This window comes from Myotis myotis, unplaced genomic scaffold, assembly GCF_014108235.1.
Source record: "Myotis myotis isolate mMyoMyo1 unplaced genomic scaffold, mMyoMyo1.p scaffold_m19_p_5, whole genome shotgun sequence".
Classification (NCBI taxonomy): Eukaryota; Metazoa; Chordata; class Mammalia; order Chiroptera; family Vespertilionidae; genus Myotis; species Myotis myotis.
In genome coordinates this window covers 80,850,722-80,867,299 of record NW_023416357.1, presented here as the reverse complement: position 1 = coordinate 80,867,299, position 16,578 = coordinate 80,850,722, and the positions used below count along the sequence as shown (strand labels likewise).

At 55.9% G+C, this 16,578-nt stretch overlaps 2 protein-coding genes across 6 annotated transcripts; both read right to left on the bottom strand.

Moving 5' to 3' along the window:
- Positions 1-2,357: 2,357 nt before the first annotated feature.
- On the bottom strand, positions 2,358-5,938 carry TRIP6 (thyroid hormone receptor interactor 6). 3 transcript variants are annotated; one of them, XM_036310351.1, is made up of 9 exons: positions 5,678-5,937; positions 5,321-5,448; positions 5,102-5,227; positions 4,420-4,809; positions 4,001-4,094; positions 3,720-3,889; positions 3,124-3,302; positions 2,741-2,981; positions 2,358-2,629 (listed from the first exon to the last, which is right to left on the bottom strand). In XM_036310351.1, the coding sequence occupies exons 1-9, from the start codon at positions 5,784-5,786 to the stop codon at positions 2,498-2,500; spliced, it is 1,569 nt and encodes a 522-aa protein (XP_036166244.1). In that variant the 5' UTR covers positions 5,787-5,937; the 3' UTR covers positions 2,358-2,497. The 3 variants fall into 3 exon arrangements, with proteins under 3 accessions (XP_036166244.1, XP_036166245.1, XP_036166246.1); XM_036310352.1 differs by having other exon boundaries at positions 2,741-2,861; positions 5,678-5,934; XM_036310353.1 differs by lacking the exon at positions 4,420-4,809 and having other exon boundaries at positions 5,678-5,938.
- Positions 5,939-6,281: 343 nt separating this feature from the next.
- On the bottom strand, positions 6,282-15,635 carry SLC12A9 (solute carrier family 12 member 9). 3 transcript variants are annotated; one of them, XM_036309802.1, is made up of 13 exons: positions 14,559-14,739; positions 14,265-14,399; positions 13,691-13,822; positions 12,947-13,255; positions 12,200-12,307; positions 11,957-12,068; positions 11,256-11,413; positions 11,067-11,149; positions 10,771-10,895; positions 10,436-10,628; positions 10,091-10,265; positions 9,738-9,884; positions 6,680-7,566 (listed from the first exon to the last, which is right to left on the bottom strand). In XM_036309802.1, the coding sequence occupies exons 1-13, from the start codon at positions 14,737-14,739 to the stop codon at positions 6,680-6,682; spliced, it is 2,745 nt and encodes a 914-aa protein (XP_036165695.1). The 3 variants fall into 3 exon arrangements, with proteins under 3 accessions (XP_036165697.1, XP_036165695.1, XP_036165696.1); XM_036309804.1 differs by lacking the exons at positions 10,436-10,628; positions 11,256-11,413 and adding an exon at positions 15,494-15,635 and having other exon boundaries at positions 6,282-7,566; positions 14,559-14,781; XM_036309803.1 differs by lacking the exon at positions 14,559-14,739 and having other exon boundaries at positions 14,238-14,394.
- Positions 15,636-16,578: the final 943 nt, after the last annotated feature.

The following is a 16,578-nucleotide window of genomic DNA, read 5'->3' as shown; positions in this document are numbered from 1 at the left end:
GCACAGGGGGATGATGGGAAGGTACGGCGAACTCGGAAGGCTCGCGATATTTCTGGGGCGGGAACTGCGCGACTGTGAGGAACTACGGAGGCTGGGCTGGGCCAAGCTTAGCCTGGGGAGGGTGGTAGAGTCCTCTGGGCGTGAAGGAGCGCTTCCTTAGGCCGAGGTCGAAGGTCGCACTCACCCGGAAGTGTCTGGTTCTGGACCGTAGGCATTAGCCGCCACCACTTTGCTCGGGGTATTTCAAGACCTCATCGGGGTTGTTTCCCACTCTCCTCGCGTGGGGCACGGGCTTGAGGAGTGCGGGCGTTTAGCGGGGTAGAGCGACCATTTTAAGCATTTCCCACCATTTTGTGTTCCCACCTGAGAACCAGCTTTTATTGGTGCCTAGTATGCCGGACCTGCAAAACTCATTATTCTTACTCTTCTTCGGCACAGGTGACCCCGTTTGTAAGTAATACTGTCAAATCTCAGTCTCATCCCCAACCAGTACTTTGATGACAGAGGTTGTAGGTTGAGATCTTGATCAACAGGCATTATCTAGCTGGCCCCAGAGTAAATGCACTATCACCCCAGGGCAGTGGTCGGCAAACTCATTAGTCAACAGAGCCAAGTATCAACAGTACAACGATTGAAATTTCTTTTGAGAGCCAAATTTTTTAAACTTAAACTATATAGGTAGGTACATTGTTATTAACTTAATTAGGGTACTCCTAAGGCTTAGGAAGAGCCACACTCAAGGGGCCAAAGAGCCGCAGTTTGCCAACCATGGCCCCAGGGGTAATATCTAGTCCAGCGGTTCTCAACCTGTGGGTCGCAACCCCTTTGGGGGTCGAACGACCCTTTCACAGGGGTCGCCTAAGACCATCAGAAAACACATATATAATTACATATTGTTTTTGTGATTAATCACTATGCTTTAATTATGTTCAATTTGTAACAATGAAATTGGGGGTCACCACAACATGAGGAACTGTATTAAAGGGTCGCGGCATTAGGAAGGTTGAGAACCACTGATCTAGTCAGTGGGTTGTTCAGTGAGTGTGAAGATTTTATAGGAAATGCTGCCTCCCTGGAGCATACTGCTGCCTTACTCCCAGCACGGAGAGGAGGGGTGTCTTTACAGCAAACTACACTTAAAAGAGTGTATACAGCCCAGCCTACGTGGCTCAGTGGTTGAGCGTCGACCTATGAACCAGGAGGTCACAGTTCGATTCCCGGTTAGGGCACATGCCTGGGTTGTGGGCTCGATCCCCGGTGTAAGGTGTGCAGAAGGGAGCCGATCAATGATTCTCTCATCATTGATATTTCTCTCTCTCTCCCTCTCCCTTCCTCTCTTTGAAATCAATATATATATATATATATATATATATATATATATATTTTTTTTTTTTTTTTTTTTTAAGTGTATTCAGTCATCCCTTGGTATACTTTGGTATCTGCAGGGAATCGATTTCAGGACCCCCGGGGTACCAAAATCTTCAGATGCTTAAGTCCCTTATATGAAATGGCATAGTATTTGCATATAACCTGTACACATCCTTCTATATACTTTAAGTCATCTCTAGATTATGTATAATGCCTAATACAATGTAAATGCTATGTATATAGTTTTTATACTGTACTGTTTAGGGAATAATAACAAGGGAAAAAACTCTACATGTTCAGTACCAGATGCAACCATAGTAGCCCTAACCACAGAGTACATATTAGCTAAATGTAACTGTTTTTAAAAATATATTTTATTGATTTCAGAGAGGAAGGAAGAGGGAAAGAGAGATAGAAACATCAATGATGAGAGAGAATCATTGATTGGTTGCCTCCTGTATACCCCCACTGGGGATCGAGCCTGCAACCCGGGCATGTACCCTGACTGGGAATTTGAACCATGACCTGATTCATAGGTACACCAACCAGGCTAACTGTAACTTTTTTTCAGAATAGTTTCTATCCTCAGTTGATTCAACCCAGGGATATAGAGGGCTGACTGTAGCAGAGTTGCAAAAAATTGGACCAGGGCCCGGCCAGTGTGGCTCAGTGGTTGAGTGTCAACCCATGAACCCAGAGGTCACTGGCTGGATTCCTGGTCAGGGCACAAGCCCAGGTTTCAGGCTCAATCCCCAGTAGGTGGCGTGCAAGAGGCAGCCCATCGATGTTTCTATCTCTCCATACCTATCCCTTCCTCGCTAAAGTCAATAAAAACATTTTTTTTAAATTGGACCAGAGCTTAGAAGACCTAGATTCTGCCACTTGGTAACCAGCAGTCTGGGGAAGTCACTTCTCAGGTAAAAATGCAGCCACAACAATTATGCCTCGTTGGGCTGCTGTGAGAATCAGATGAGACAATAGACTTGAAAGTGTCTTGTAAACTCTTGCGAGATTATTATTTCATGATTGGAGGAAGAGGAGACAGTACTTGATGGCAGAGTTGTAAACGTAGATGTCAAGGAAGGTGGTAGATGGGAAGGGAGAATGCAGCAGGTGCTTCTGGGAAGACTCAGCAGTCAGTGGTGACGGTGGCTGAGAGCTCCTGGATACGCCAGGCACTGCAGGCCTTGCACAAGATGTGCCCATCAAGGGGGTAGCAGCCCTGACATTCACCCTCAGAGGAGAGCAGCAACCCACACTCCTGTTAAGAAAGAAGCAACAGCTTTCCACCAGGCCAAGACCTCTGGGTCCTACTATACCCAGCGAGCCCAGACCCCAAGAACCCCTTTTCCCCTGGTCCAGGCCCCCTCACCTCACACTTGTAACAGCCGATGTGAAAACTGCGATCCAGAGCAACAATTCGCACAGTCTCCTCCTGCCCGGGCTCAGGCATGATGGCCCCACCACACACTGAACATCGTGGAGCAAACTTCCTGGGGTACAAGAGAGCCAAGGGGGTTGTCAAGCCCCAGGGTTGGAGGAGACTAACAACGGAGCCCAGAGAAGGTGGGATGCAGGAGAGAAGAGGACAGGCCAGAGGTATGGTCTTGGATCTTAGGGAAGAAAGCAATGTTAACCAGAACAAGGCATGGCAAGGGTGGGAAACAGAAGGAGCTGGTACTGGGACGTGAAGAAATGAGAAAGATAGGAAAGGCAGACATCCTGAGACAAAGGTGGGGGGGGACCTAGCCTGACCTGTGGAAGTCCTCAATGCAGTGGATCTGGCTGGTGGCATCCACCGTGAACGGAATGCCATCAAGTCCCCGGTGGCACACCACGCAGGTGAAGCAGCCAGGGTGGTAAGCCTTCCCCATAGCCCGAAGGATCCGGTCCAGGATGGGTTGAGAGCATTTGGAGCACTTCTCCAAGGTGGCCTGTTGGGAAGGAGGGCAGGAAGGTTGGGGTCTGCGGAGGACCAGGGCAGCCCTACAGGCATCCTGCCAGCCCACCCATCTGTTTAGCCCCCTGCATGTGATTTAGCGAAAGGTGGCTTTGAACAGATCTGAGTGCAAAACTCATCACTGCAACTTTTGGGACAAGTTAAGTAGCCTCTCTGAGCTTCAGTTCCCTTCAATCTATGCCCTACAGTGTGCTGTGGTCAACACACTCCCTTGACTCTAAAATAAATGCCTCACATTTGTAAGGGGCTTCTGTCCTTCCCCTTCAGCAGCCACTATTTAGCTGCCTAATTTCTCCCTTCTTGTGTATCAGTTTCAGTCCCCCGCCTGAGCCTGTTCCTCGTGGACATCGGTTTCCACCTTGGATGGAAGCCCCCAGTCCCAACCACTCACCACGTAGCAGCTCTCACAATACGCCCTCCTCTCCACGGCGTAGAAATGCTGGCCCCGGAGCTGGGCACGGCAGGTGGAACACACAAAGCAGCCAACGTGGAAGACGCGGTCCAGGGCGACAACCCCGGCCCCATCCCCAACCACGTCTTCTCCGCAGCCCCCACATCGGCCTGGGGACAGGGAGGGACAGGGTCAGCCGGCATAGGCCAGGAAGCCAGAGCTGGTGTCCCTCTGACTCTCCAGTCCCCCACCCTGTCCACCCACCCTCACACTCAGCTCACCGAAGTACTCCCCATTGGGCGGGTGGCTCATGTCATGCACCAGCTTCTTGGTCAGCCTTTCCAGCTCCTCCTCAGGAGGCTGGCTCAGGGGACCCTGGGAGTTGAGAATCAGGAGTTTGTGGCGCTACCTCTAGCTTTCAATGCTGTCAAAATACCTGTGGGTGACCAGGAAATGCCACCCAGAAAGCTCACTGGAGAACATCTCAGGGTCCGAGGGCATGACTTGAAAAGCTAGTGTGTGACTCCGGTCCCCTCCCTCCTACATTTCCTGACCTGCCCCACACCCCTGGGGGGAGGCGGGGAGGTGCGGAGCTCTGACACTCCCCGTCCCTGACAACCAGGACTTAGAACACCACCCCCACCGGACCCAATCAGCGTCCAGAGTCTGAGGACTTCAAATCCCATTCCCCTGGGCTTACCTGGTGCCCGTACCCACTTCCTCTTCCTCCTCCTAGGGGACTGGAGCTCCCAGCGACCTCCTCTTTACTCCCAAGCCCTGGCTCTCGGTGGCTCCTATAGCCAGCCCCCCAGACTTCGCCTCGGCCTGGGAGAGGATAGTGGGGGCCCAGCAGGGGCCCTGAGGCCTGAGAGGGTCCCCCCCTTGGAGGGCCACAGCCTCTCACTGGCTGTGCCACCTTCACTTGCACAGGAAAGGCAGGGCCAGCAGGAGTGCTGGCTGTAGCATAGGAGGCTGGAGTGGGGCCCCCATAGGGGGATGCTGGGAGCAGCGGGGGAGGAACACCCCCTCCATTCAGCTTCAGGGAGCCTGCGCCAGGGCGGTAGGCAGGGGGCTGAGGGGGCTCATAGACCTGGGGAGAAATGCAGACCAAAAGGAGTGAGCAGGTCATTACAGGACACGCATCTGTGGAAACCCACCCCCACCCGCGTGTGTGTCACCCAGGGAAGGGCTGGTTTCTGACAAGGGCCCACCCCGGAGTGGCTGACAACCCACTAAGCTCTGGTGGCCCAGCTCCTGGGCGGGTGTGTGCATCACTCACATAGAGGGGGGAAGTGGGGTGTGCTGGGCGCACAGGGAAGACAGAGATTGGGGTGAGGGAAGGGGGGCAAGGGAGAAGGGACAGGGGAGGAATGGGGGCTCACCTGCCGGTCAGGCCGCCTTGGGGCATGACCTCGACCCCCATCCAGCTCAGCCAACATGTTAGTGAGGGAATCTATCTCGGCATCCAGACTTCCTGGGTGCAGCCGGCCCCGGTCTGGGGGGAGTCCCTGGGGATAGAGCAAAAGCAGGGAGAATGCACATCACATGGCCTCCCCTCCTGCCCAGGGCGCTATGCACCCCTCCCCAAATCTGGTTCTTACCTGCGAGCGCGGGGGTGCTCCACGGCACCCCACCCAGGCCGGCCCGCGATCCTCCAATCCCCCAGGGGCCTGGTAACACTGCTCAGCCGGGACGGGGCAAAAATTGACCCTGGGGTGGGGCTGGAGCGCTGGGATGAGTTAAAGCAGAGTGAAGATGGAGATGGGGAAGGGGCGAAGGTGACACTGGTGGAGGTGCCCTCTCGGTCCCTCTTCTCCTCCCACCCACACCCACACCCACACCCGGGATCGGAGAGTGGGACCGGACGGCCGCCGCGAGGGCAGGGGTCCCTGGTCCCAGCCCCGCTTGGGGAAGGGGCGGCGGGAGCCGGCTCGCGGGGTGCCCTCGCGCTGCCTTACCCGCTCCGTGGGCTGGCGGCGGCCCCGGCGCGCCTCGGGGGAGAGCTCGCCCCTGAGGGGTTCGGGGGGGCTCTGGCTGCCTGGGGGGGAGCCAGGTGGGCCCCGACATGGCCTGGAACGGGGGCTGCGCACAGCGATCAGGGTCCCACGGAGCCCCGGGCCCCTGGCCTGTCTCCCTCCTTCCGTCACACACCCCGTTTGGGACTCCGGGAAAGAAACTTTTTCTGGCTTTCTCACCCCCCTTCCTCCCTAATTGAGGGAAGGCCACGCCCCCGGTGACGCAAGCGCATTCCTGGGGGAGGGTCACGTGGCCCCCCCGGGCTCTAAACGGCGTCTCCCCCCCTCTTACCCCCCTCCCCCTCCCCCGGAGCCGGCCCCCTGCTGCCCAGGAGGCAGGGCTTTCGCTGGAGCCCGGGTCTGGGGGCTGCGGGCAGCCTCCGTGGCCACGAGCCTCCCCGGGCTGCCTCCGCCAGCCCTGCACGTGGCCTCCTCGCCCCTGGGACACCCCAGCGCTCCTCTCTCCCCCATCCCGGCCATACAGACCTCTCCCTCTTCCTGTCCCCCCTACCCCACCCCCACCCCCGCCAGCAGTGTTGAGCCACAGTAGTGTTTAGGTCTTTTATTCGGTTCAGCAGTTAGAAAAATAAAACAGAACAAAAACATCACAACCTCGGGGTCAGCGAGTCTGTCAGGTGAGGGGGAGACTGAGGTAGCCTAGAGTCTCAAGCAGAGACCTAGCCCCCATCAAGGCACCGGTGTGGAGAAGGAGGGGGCAGAGCTGACTCCCCCTCCCCCTGGCTGGGCAGGGAGGGCTGCCCTGCATTCATCAGTGCGTCAGGGCCCCCGCTCCTAGAGATCTAGAGCTGCCCTAGCCCAGGACCCCCTAGTACCTCCCCCTGGCCATGTGTCCCATGTTCAGGGCAGGCAGGAGGCAGCCCTTCCCTCCTCATCTGCTATGAAGGGGGGCTGCCAGCCAAGACACTCTACTTCAGCAACAAGGCATCAGAGATCAGTGCAAGTGACAGGGGTGACACCATGAATGAGCAGCGTGGGGCCCAGATCCCGGCTCAGAATCTCCAGCAGGGCCAGGTAGTGGGGGTACCGGGCAGGATCAGCAGGTGGCCGCGGCAAGTACAGAAAGGTGAGAGCGGTGGTGGGCCCCTCCTCACCATCCCCACCCTCAGGCCCACCAGGCCCTCCTCTGCCGCGCCCTTGCTGGGCCCGAACCAGGCAATTGGCACTGCAGGCCAGGGCCTCTGCCTCGGAGTCTCCCCGCCTGCTGTTCACAAAGTCCCCTTCCTCCTCCTCCTCGGGCTGTCCGGACCCAGCCCCGTCACCCCACACCACCTCCTGCACCTCCGCCCGGATCCGCAGCTGGCTCAGCAGGGCCCGGAGACGCTCCTCAGCCGCCCCAGGGGCCTCTTGAGGCCCAAGGCACAAGAAGATCCGGAGCCGGGCACTGTGCCAAGCAGGTACCATGCCCAAGATGGTTGCCATCTGCAGCAGGAAGAGGCCACAGACGTCCACATAGCCAGGGCCACCCCGAGGCCGCAGCAGGTTGAGGGGCCACACATCCACATGATGCTGCTGAGAGGTACTGCCGGACCCCCGGCTCAGACGCTCAGGGGGCAGGGCCCCACAGGCTCTTGCCAGAACCACATTCTTGTTCATCTTGAGGGCGTCTACCACTGTGGCCACGTAGTCCTGAGGACTTAGAGCTCGGGGGCTCCCAGGAGCCCGGGGTGGAGGGAACAGGGTACTCAGGGCTGGGGACCCGCCCTCCTGGGTACCATTAGCAGGCTCAGAAAAAGCCGGGTCTGTCAGGAAGTGATCCTGGGGTACAGCATCATCGTAGAAACCCAGGACCAAGGTGTTGGGCTTCATGCCACCTGGGGGCAGATAGGGGGAGATAGGAAGAAAACAACAGGAATCAGACTCACCAGCTGAGTTTATACCACACTATACGCATCCACTCATGTATGCTGATGGCAACATCAGGTGTGACATTTGTTTGTACTGTGCTTGGGTTCTTAGGGCAACATTATGCAGGTTTGCATAATGAGTTTTAGTTTCCCCAAACACTTTCTCATGCATTTATTTGATTCATCTCCATGACTAATCCCCCCATTTAAATAGGCTAAGTTTTGCCCTAACCGGTTTGGCTCAGTGGATAGAGCGTCAGTCTTCGGACTCAAGGGTCCCAGGTTCCAGTCTGATCAAGGGCATGTACCTTGGTGGCGGGCACATCCCCAGTAGGGAGTGTGCAGGAGGCAGCTGATGGATGTTTCTCTCTCATCGATGTTTCTAACTCTCTATCCCTCTCCCTTCCTCTCTCTAAAAAAATCAAAATATATTTTAAAAAAATAAAAATCATCATTCTCCCCTTTAAAAATAAATAAATAAATAAATAAATAAATAAATAAATAAATAAGCTAAGTTTCACCTTAAGACTCTTTTAACTAACGCGCACTTTCAGTGGCAGTAAAATGTATTCACTCCAAGCTTCTAGCAACACACATTTTTCATGATGGGCAATGAGCGTCTGACTCCTCTGGGCGGGCCAGACCCCTGATTAGTCAAGCTGATGGCCTCGATATCCAGGGAAACAGCTTGCAGACTCCGCTGCGGGAGGACTCGGTGCTGCACAATCTGTTTCCCTAATGATGGCATGTCCAAAGCATGATCCCTGGGAAAGGGACCGCTACCATCTGCATGCTAACCAGGGGCCATATCCTGTTGAAAGCACTTTGTGTTTTATCTAACTCATTAATCCTTGAAGCAATGCAATTTCATAGGGACTATTTACTCACTCCCTTTTACAGATAAGGACACTGAGGCACAGGGCGGTGAAGTCACCTGCCCAAAGATTCACGGCTGGCAGGTACAGGGGTGGCAGGTAAACACAATGCACTCAGCACCAGAGCCCATTCTCTGAGCCACTGGGCCGGTGTGTGCACCAACCACAGTGCCCCAAGTCCCTGCCAACGGCTCCTGGTTTTTTATTTTTGAACAACCAATGTGGAATCAGATAATACCCCCCCTTTAAAAGGGCTGACTCTGCGACCTCTTCTAAGATCCTTTCTCTTGAAACAAATGGGTTGCCAGGAGAATTTGTTTAAAGGAAACTTAAAGGAAATCATTTTGCTTTTATTTGAATCATTTTCTGCGGGTAAATTTCCTTAAAGTAGGTCTCTTGCTTGGCACAGGTTTCCCCGCAAAAGAGACCGGGCCCTTAGATGCTCCAGGGTCTATCTCATACACTTGATAGCATCCCCAACACCTCAACCCCTGAACTCTAGCTGATCTTACAATTTAAACTAGTCACACCCCCTCTTGAGCATGTTCCAGGGTTCTGACTTACACCCAACAGGGCAACGTCCAACACTTGATCTTTAGCCAGATTCTAAGTGGAGAAGGAAGCATGCACTCAGAGAGGGCTCAGATGCCAGCCCCAAGATTAAGAAAAGAGGAGGCAGCTGAGCACAGATTTGGAGGAAGCTGGGGTGCAAGGCCAGAGGCCTCAGCACTACAACAATCGCAAGCTGGGAATCTTCCACCCAAACGCATCAGCCCCACACGCCCTCCAAATCTTTGTGGAGGCCGTGTTACAGCCCTCCCTACTTTTCCACCCCTTCAAGGCCCAGCTGAGATACTATCTCATTAAAAACCCTTTGCAGGCCACAAAAGTGCCCACTGGTCTTCCTTTCTTTGAACTCGGGTGGTTAGAAACCATCTGTCACAGATTTGATGGGGCAGCCCCAGCTTCAGATAATACTCCCTTTGTCCCCAGAAATACAAATACAGGCTCTGTTTTCAGAGCCTGTGCCCCAATTTTTGGATCAGAAAAAAATAATGTGTTTAGTCCTTAAGCATCTATTCCAAGACCTGATCACATACTGTCTTATTATCTTTGAGTGCCACATCTTATCTGCATTAGATTGTGGGTTCGTTTTGGGGTTTGCAGTCTGTAGTTTACTCTCTCGGGTGGTGGAGGGGAGGGAAGCAGAGACTGACAAGGGCCACAGAGGGGTCAGAGGGGATCCAGGGAGGAGCAGCTCACCAAGGCCTGAGATCCGCAGCAGATGCTGAGCCCCCTGGCGCACAGAGGGTGAGAGGGTGAGGTCCACAAAGGCTTTCACTTGGGCCCGGTCCACAAGGCTCAGCCACGCCCCATACTGTGGCTGCACAGGGTCCGAGGGCAGGCAGTCTACGAAGAAGGAAGGCAGCAAATGTGGGCCAAGCTCAGGTTCTTTCTCCTAGAGTCCAAGCCCCAAGTACGCAGAAGGAAAAGTGCGGGCAGGGCTGTGTGCTGGATGGAAGGGTCATCTGGGAAGAAGCATGAGGCCTCTGGGACGCAAAGAATAACAAGAACGTCTGAGACAAGAAGCAAAGGAGAAGTGGCGGGCAACTCACCAAGGTCTCCCAGCGTGACGTGGCCCAGCACATAGAGGCCTCCCTTCTTGAGCTGGTTGGCCAACCGAAGCAGAGGCAGGGCGCCCCGGGGGTTCCCCACCAGGAGCAGCAGCTGGGGTCTCCAGAATTTCACATGATCCTTCCGCACGTCCAGGCGAAGCAGGTATTTACGGACCTGGGGACAGGGTGAGGTGGTGGGGAGGAAGGGCTCAATTGGGCAACCCCTACTCGACACCTACCAGACAGGAACCCCAACTCTAGTCTAGGGAAGAGGAAGCCTCTTTGTAGGGTGGGCTTTCCCAGACTGCCTCCTCCCCTTCCCACCCTCCTCGGAGATCCCCCAACCTGGTGAAAAAGCAAGGCCTGGCTGACGTAGCCCCAGCTGCTGGGGCCGCCTCGAGCTGTGAGCAGGCCACAAAGCAGGCCCATGAGCAGCAGGGAGCCACCTGCAGCCCCGGGGCTGATGAGAAACATCATGAGCAGGCAGGAGGCTACCCCCAGCAAGCAGGTGTGCCAGGAGAACAGGCTGAAGGTGGGGCTGCAGGTGGACAGAGAGAAGGAAGGACACTCAGGGCCAGCCCTGAACACCAGGCCACTCCATTCCATTCCCAGGTTTACCCCCCTTGGTCTGAGTCCTTCCTATTCATCCTCTTTTTCAGGGGACACAGGCATTGTCTCACCGGAAGTTGGGGGCTGAGGCCCACTCCAGGCTCAGGCAGGACAGGTCCACTGCAGCATAGGCCACCAAGTAGAAGACAGTAACCACAGCAGCCAGTGTGTTCAGCTTCCCAACTAGGAGCACCAGCTGGACAAGGACCAAAAGGCTGGGCATTTGAGCTACTCCCCACCAAATGCCAATGCATCCTGCCTTGTCGTTTATATCTCCCAGCCCACAACTTAGCTCCTCCTGATCCTGCAAGCATACCCGGAGAGGGCCTAGGGTGAGGGGAAGGGCAGATTAAAGAGAAAGGCTTACCTGGACTAGGCCCCATGAATAGAGCACAGCCCCCCAGGGGTTCCCCCCTTGGGATACCACCTTGGCTGGTGCCAAGATCATTCCTGTGCAAACAGAAATGCAGCAGCACATTAGCCTGGGCCAAGCACAGACTGAGACAGACACAGAGGGCATGCTCAGAGCTGGGCAAGGAGGCAGGGGACAGCGCACCAAAGAGGTCGTCCTGGGCCAGGGCGTGGAGGATGCGGGAGGCACCAATAAGGGAGCTCATGGAGGCTGAGATTGATGTGGCATAGATGCCAATCAACACCAGTGGGGGCCACAGGCTGATGGCACGAAAGAACCCATAATCCTCCTGCAGCAGGATCCTTCAGGAAGGGAAAGAGGAAGACATGGAAAAGAAATGTGCAGCCACCTGGGGTCCTTGTGAGAAAAGCACCCACCACATTGTGTGAGGTTAAGAGGTCACTGTTCTCAACTGATCCAGCTCCTATCTCAGGGACCACAGTAACAGATCAAGTGTGCCAGGGGGACGGACTTGACATTCATGGGTTCTTGTTGGGCTGCTTTGGACAGACATTCCCAGCAGTATATGAACAAGGAGCCAACTGTTTATGGAATTTGACTAGAAAGTCATTCCCCACCCTCAAACCAAGTGCTTATAACAGTACCAGGCACATGGCAAATGCTGGCTGCGGGTTATCTATCACTTAGCCAACCCTCCCATTGGCAGCTGCAGCAGCTCTCTCTCTCTCTCTCTCTCTCCCTTGGGAGAAACAGTTCCCATTTTCCCCTTTACCCCAACAACTTGTGCTCCAGCCTGTGCTCTCTTTGGTGATCCCGGTGCATCAACCTTGTCCCAACAACCCCTTCACTCCCTAGAGGGCAGGGCTCACCCCCTCCCCAGGCACCTGTCACAGGTAAAACTGGAGAGGAAGAAAAGCAGGATGTAGATGAAAAAGGTGTAGGCGACAGCTACAATGGTGCCCAGAGGAATCGCCCGGCTGGGGTCCTTCAGCTCGCCTGGAGGGAGGGGGGCAGAGGGAGGAAGATCAGCCTTCCACCATCCCCTACATCCCTGAGTCCTCAGTACCCAGGTAGGGGCCCAGGGTGGCAGCCCCCACCCCCAAGAGGCAGTAGGCAGGGACTCTCACCAGACATGTTGGCGCCAGCCATGATGCCTGTGCAGCCATTAAAAAGAACGGCAAAAACGCTGGCAAAGGTCATCATGGCCCCTGTGGTGTAGTCCTTTGCGTAGCCAGCTGAGGAAGGATTGTTCCCAGGGAGGAGGTGTTACCATCTCTCTGTGATCCAGGCATCTCGGCCCTGCCACCCATTCCTCACATTCCACAACCCCATTTCCCCCACCAAACTCACCAAGACCCTACCCCTGACCCATCATGGCCTGGCTCAGCTCCTCATCACCTCCTACTCCTGTGTACACAGTTCCTCCCTCCAGGCCTCATCTATACTCTTTCCCGAGACACCTTCCTTCCCGCACCTACCTGAATTCCCCAGCCTACCTCGGGCCACCTCCAGCTCCGCCTACTCCCACCTCCCCAGCCCATACTCCCATCTGACTCCTCTTGACTCCTCTGTGATTCTTGTCTACTTGAATCACATGCAGTCTATTATGCTACTTAATTGTTTCCTGAATGTGCATCTTATCTCTCCAACTAAACAAGTTCCTCTAAGGCAGTGACTGTCTTGCGGTCACCTCTTGCGGCCTGCTGGGCCAGACACACAGCAGCCAACCCACACCAAACAGATCTTATTTAAACTGCTCTGCTCCGAGGCCCAGTCTCCTGCCCCCAATTCGCTATGACATCTGTTCTCATGCAGGGATTCCAAGGGCCCAGCTCCCACACATGCCTGCCCCAGCACCCATGAGCCCAGCTCACCGCCCAAGTTGGCCTTCAGGGTGCTGCTATTGAAGCCGGTGAAGTGGCCAACCTGGGGTGGCAGGGAGGAGCCATTGGGGCCAGGCCGAGGGGTCAACTGGATGACCCTGGGCCCCACAGCCACAAAGCTGACCAGCACTGAGGCCAGGGAACCGGAGACCAGCAGGAATGTGAGGAAGGAGGCACGGGCATAGAGGCCAGCCCCCAGCGTGCAGACCCCACCCACCAGGCCCAGAAGCAGGGTGCCATAAAGCAAACTCCAGCCGTAGCCCTGGGGCAGGACCCGGAGCCCACTGGACCCTGTGGCATCTGCAGAGGAAGAAACAGAGTTAGAAGGCCAGGCCCCTTGAAGGGACCCTAACCATGACACAAAGCAGGAATAGACCCTCCCCACCCCACCCCCACCCCCACCCCCACTTTGGCCCACCTATCCTCAGGCCACCTTCCCTATTCCCTCACTAAACTGAATCCCAGCATCCAAGCCCTGCCTGGTGTGTACCACTAATCTTGCAGTCGATTTTAGGGGTATTAGCTGGCCTCTGAGACTGGATGGTAAGCTCCCTGTGGGCCAGGACAGTCTCTTGGACATCTACACATGGCTGGGCACACGGTAAAACCTCAAGAAAGACAAGCTAATGGGGCACTTCGCCCCTCTCCTGGGAAGGGCCTCTTTTCCTTACAATTCCAGCATCCCAGACCCTGCAAACCCACAGAGCTTCCATGACAAGGGTGGGGAGAACAGACCTGCCCCGAAGACATCAAGCATGGACTCCACCAGCCCCAACAGGGAGACAGCACAGCCACAGACATTAGCCAGGTAGAACATGAGGCCGATGCTGCCTCCAACCTCAGGTCCCAGGGTCCGGCTGATCATGACTAAAAGTGGAAACAGGGAGTGAGTGTTAAGGGAAAAGGAGCATGAGGAAGGGCCCTGGCACAGAGCATTCTGCAGCTGACCCTACAGTCTGGTCTATCTACATGTGTTCCCAGGGCACAGCCAATTCCAAGCCTTGTGGCTTCACACAAGTTCCTGGTGCTCTTGAATTCCAGTTTCCTCCCCTGTAACATGAATGCAATCTAATCAACAAGAATGTTAGGAGGACCAAAATGACAGCTGGAAGATACCTGGTGGACTAGAAGGTGGCACTAACATGTAAAGCCATGTTGGTCACCTTCCCCATTTCAGCCTGCCTCCAGAACATTCATTAGAGCTTGCTTCCTCTTGCCCTGCCCCCCAAGGGATGGGGGGAGTGACCCCTGCCTCCTCCCTACAAGATGGAAGAGCCCAGACCCCAAGTCCATCAACACTGGAGGATACAATAGGCTCCACCGCCCCGAACAGCTCCGTTGGTGGCAATGGCACAGACAGAGAGGACAGTGAGCGCCAGGATGAAGTAGGCAACCAGGAGCATGGCCAAAGCCTGCAGCAGCCCGGCATGGCCCACCACGAACCCTGGAACATGAGGGGCAAAGCAGGTCAGAGGGCGCTCATTCCCACCCCCACCACCCCTCACCCACTGGTCTTCAGTTACCTCCAGCCCTTCCACAACCTCATCCCACACCCCCTGCTCCCCACTTCACCCCCTGTAAGCCCCTCCCCACGTCCACTCACCAATCCTCAGGAAGACAACTATACTGAACATGGACAGTACCGTGGGCACCACCACACCCAGGAAGGTGGAGAGCTTCCGGGCAGATTCACCTCCAGGTCCTCCAGCCCCACTGGCAGGGAAGGCAACCCCCTCCTCCCCCAGGAGCCGGTAGGCCAGCAAAGGGGAGTTTTCACTGGCCATGGCTGCGAGCAGGTAGAGGAGGCCAGCCACGGATTATGAGACCTGCACAAGAGAGTGTGCTGAATGGAGAGCAGCTCCACTGAGCCCTCTCTGCCCCCCAAAAATACACCCTCTAAGCAAACACCCAGATGCCTTACACCCAAAGGGAGAGCTGCAAGGAAACATATATACATAAAGAATTAGTGGGGGGCCCTGGCCACTGCCCCAACAATGGCAGGGTTTGAGTATCAAGGCCCCTTTCAGCTTTTGAGGGCCACACCTTCCCCCATATCCCTGAGACTAGAGATGACAGTGGTTCTGGAAAGGGGCAGAGATTCTCTTCCTTCTTAGCTAGCCATAGAAGAGGAAGCAAATCCCCCAAAAGGGAAGTGAGTTACGGGCAGGAAGCCCTCCTCACCCCCTCCTCCGCAGTTCTGAGACGACCCCCTCCCCTGCAGTCGCCTAACCTAACGTCAATAAGAAACTTCCAAACCATCCCACGCCCCACCCTCCGTCAACCCTCTTCCTCGACCCATCTTAAACCAGCTCCTCTTCTCCTTGGCCCCATCAGATGCTTCTCACCACAGGAGGCACCCTCCAAATACACTCATCGACCACCAAAACAGAAACACGGGCAGGCAACGCAAGGTGGATCCTCCTTCCCCCACCGGTTCCTGCCCACTTTCTCCCGGGGCGGGTAGGAGGGGGCCGCGATGCACCTTCTCCCCGGCCATGAGCACCCCCACAGCCCGGGTGCGGCAGAGCGCTCACTCACCCACCCAGAGGATGCAGCTGCTCGGGGGGATCCCCGAGAGCCAGAGGGGTCCGCTACGCGCGGAGGGGGGACGAATGCCGGAAAAGACAGCTGCGGCTACCGGGATGCCAGGCCGGGAGCCTGCCCCCCCCCCCCCGCACACGCGCCCATTGGTCCCCGGGCCCGGCCCCGCCCCGTGGGCGCGTCCTGAGAAGCCCCGCCCCTTCTGGGCTCCTTTGGCCAGCGCGTCTCCCTCTCCACGTGCACCCGGGATGTGACCTGGGTTGCCCCTCCGGCGCGCGGCTCCTGCTGGGTGTAGGCCTGGGCTCCTACAGCACCCATCGCCCTGATGCAAACCAGCTCCCGTCGCCCGAGCAGGATCCCACTCCGAGCTCGGAGGCGTCCGGAAGAGCCGCCGCTGGAAGGGGCGTGCGGTTACGGCTGCCGATAACCTGCAGGTGGGCGGGGTCGCGACACCTGGCCTAGGTTTGTCGCCAGGAACGCGGGGCCTCGTCGGTCTATGCCTTCGGGGGTCCTACTCCAGCCTCTCGGATCTCCGGAATGTCGGTCGGGTCCTGGCCTCATTACTCACCCCCCCCCCCCCCCCCGTGCCCTTCGCTAGCGCCCGATCCAGCCCACCGGCTGCGCTTTTTACTTCCGCCACCGGAGGGCGCCATTGCCGCGCAGGCCATACTCGGTCCTCTCCGCCCGCCGCCTGCTTTTGTGCCTACTTTCATGGGGATAGGGTGCTCTCCCCTCTAGCAGAAATTGGAGGATTTGTGAGCCTCCGGGAGTTAGGACCCCCCTTTTCATTCTCTCCAGGTACCGGCAACATCACCACCTGGCAACGTTTTTCATCTGTAAACTGGGGATTAACTAAAATCTCCCACATAAGGTTACTATGAGAGTTAAACGAACTAATAGGCACTTGAGAACAATGCTGACATGTTCAATGTTATCATTTGCATGCAGTACCTCATTAAATATGCATCACCATTCTGTGAGGTAAGTAGGTACTGCTATTATTTCCATTTTTCATTAGGAAATTGAAGCTTCGAGAGCTTCAGTAATAAATTCCTAACTTTCCTTTATGGTTACACTGTCAT

What these genes read in the sequence shown, in the direction of transcription:
- TRIP6 (XM_036310351.1), bottom strand. Translation starts at nt 5,786, where the DNA reads ATGTCGGGGCCCACCTGGCTCCCCCCCAGGCAGCCAGAGCCCCCCCGA. An exon ending in GCCGCCAGCCCACGGAGCGG is followed by an intron (nt 5,449 to 5,677) that starts GTAAGGCAGCGC and finishes AACTCATCCCAG; the next exon opens with CGCTCCAGCCCCACCCCAGG. An exon ending in ATTGTGAGAGCTGCTACGTG is followed by an intron (nt 3,303 to 3,719) that starts GTGAGTGGTTGG and finishes CCTTCCCAACAG; the next exon opens with GCCACCTTGGAGAAGTGCTC.
- SLC12A9 (XM_036309802.1), bottom strand. Translation starts at nt 14,739, where the DNA reads ATGGCCAGTGAAAACTCCCCTTTGCTGGCCTACCGGCTCCTGGGGGAG. An exon ending in GCTTGATGTCTTCGGGGCAG is followed by an intron (nt 13,256 to 13,690) that starts GTCTGTTCTCCC and finishes CTTCCTCTGCAG; the next exon opens with ATGCCACAGGGTCCAGTGGG. An exon ending in GCCTCAGCCCCCAACTTCCG is followed by an intron (nt 10,629 to 10,770) that starts GTGAGACAATGC and finishes GTCCACCTGCAG; the next exon opens with CCCCACCTTCAGCCTGTTCT.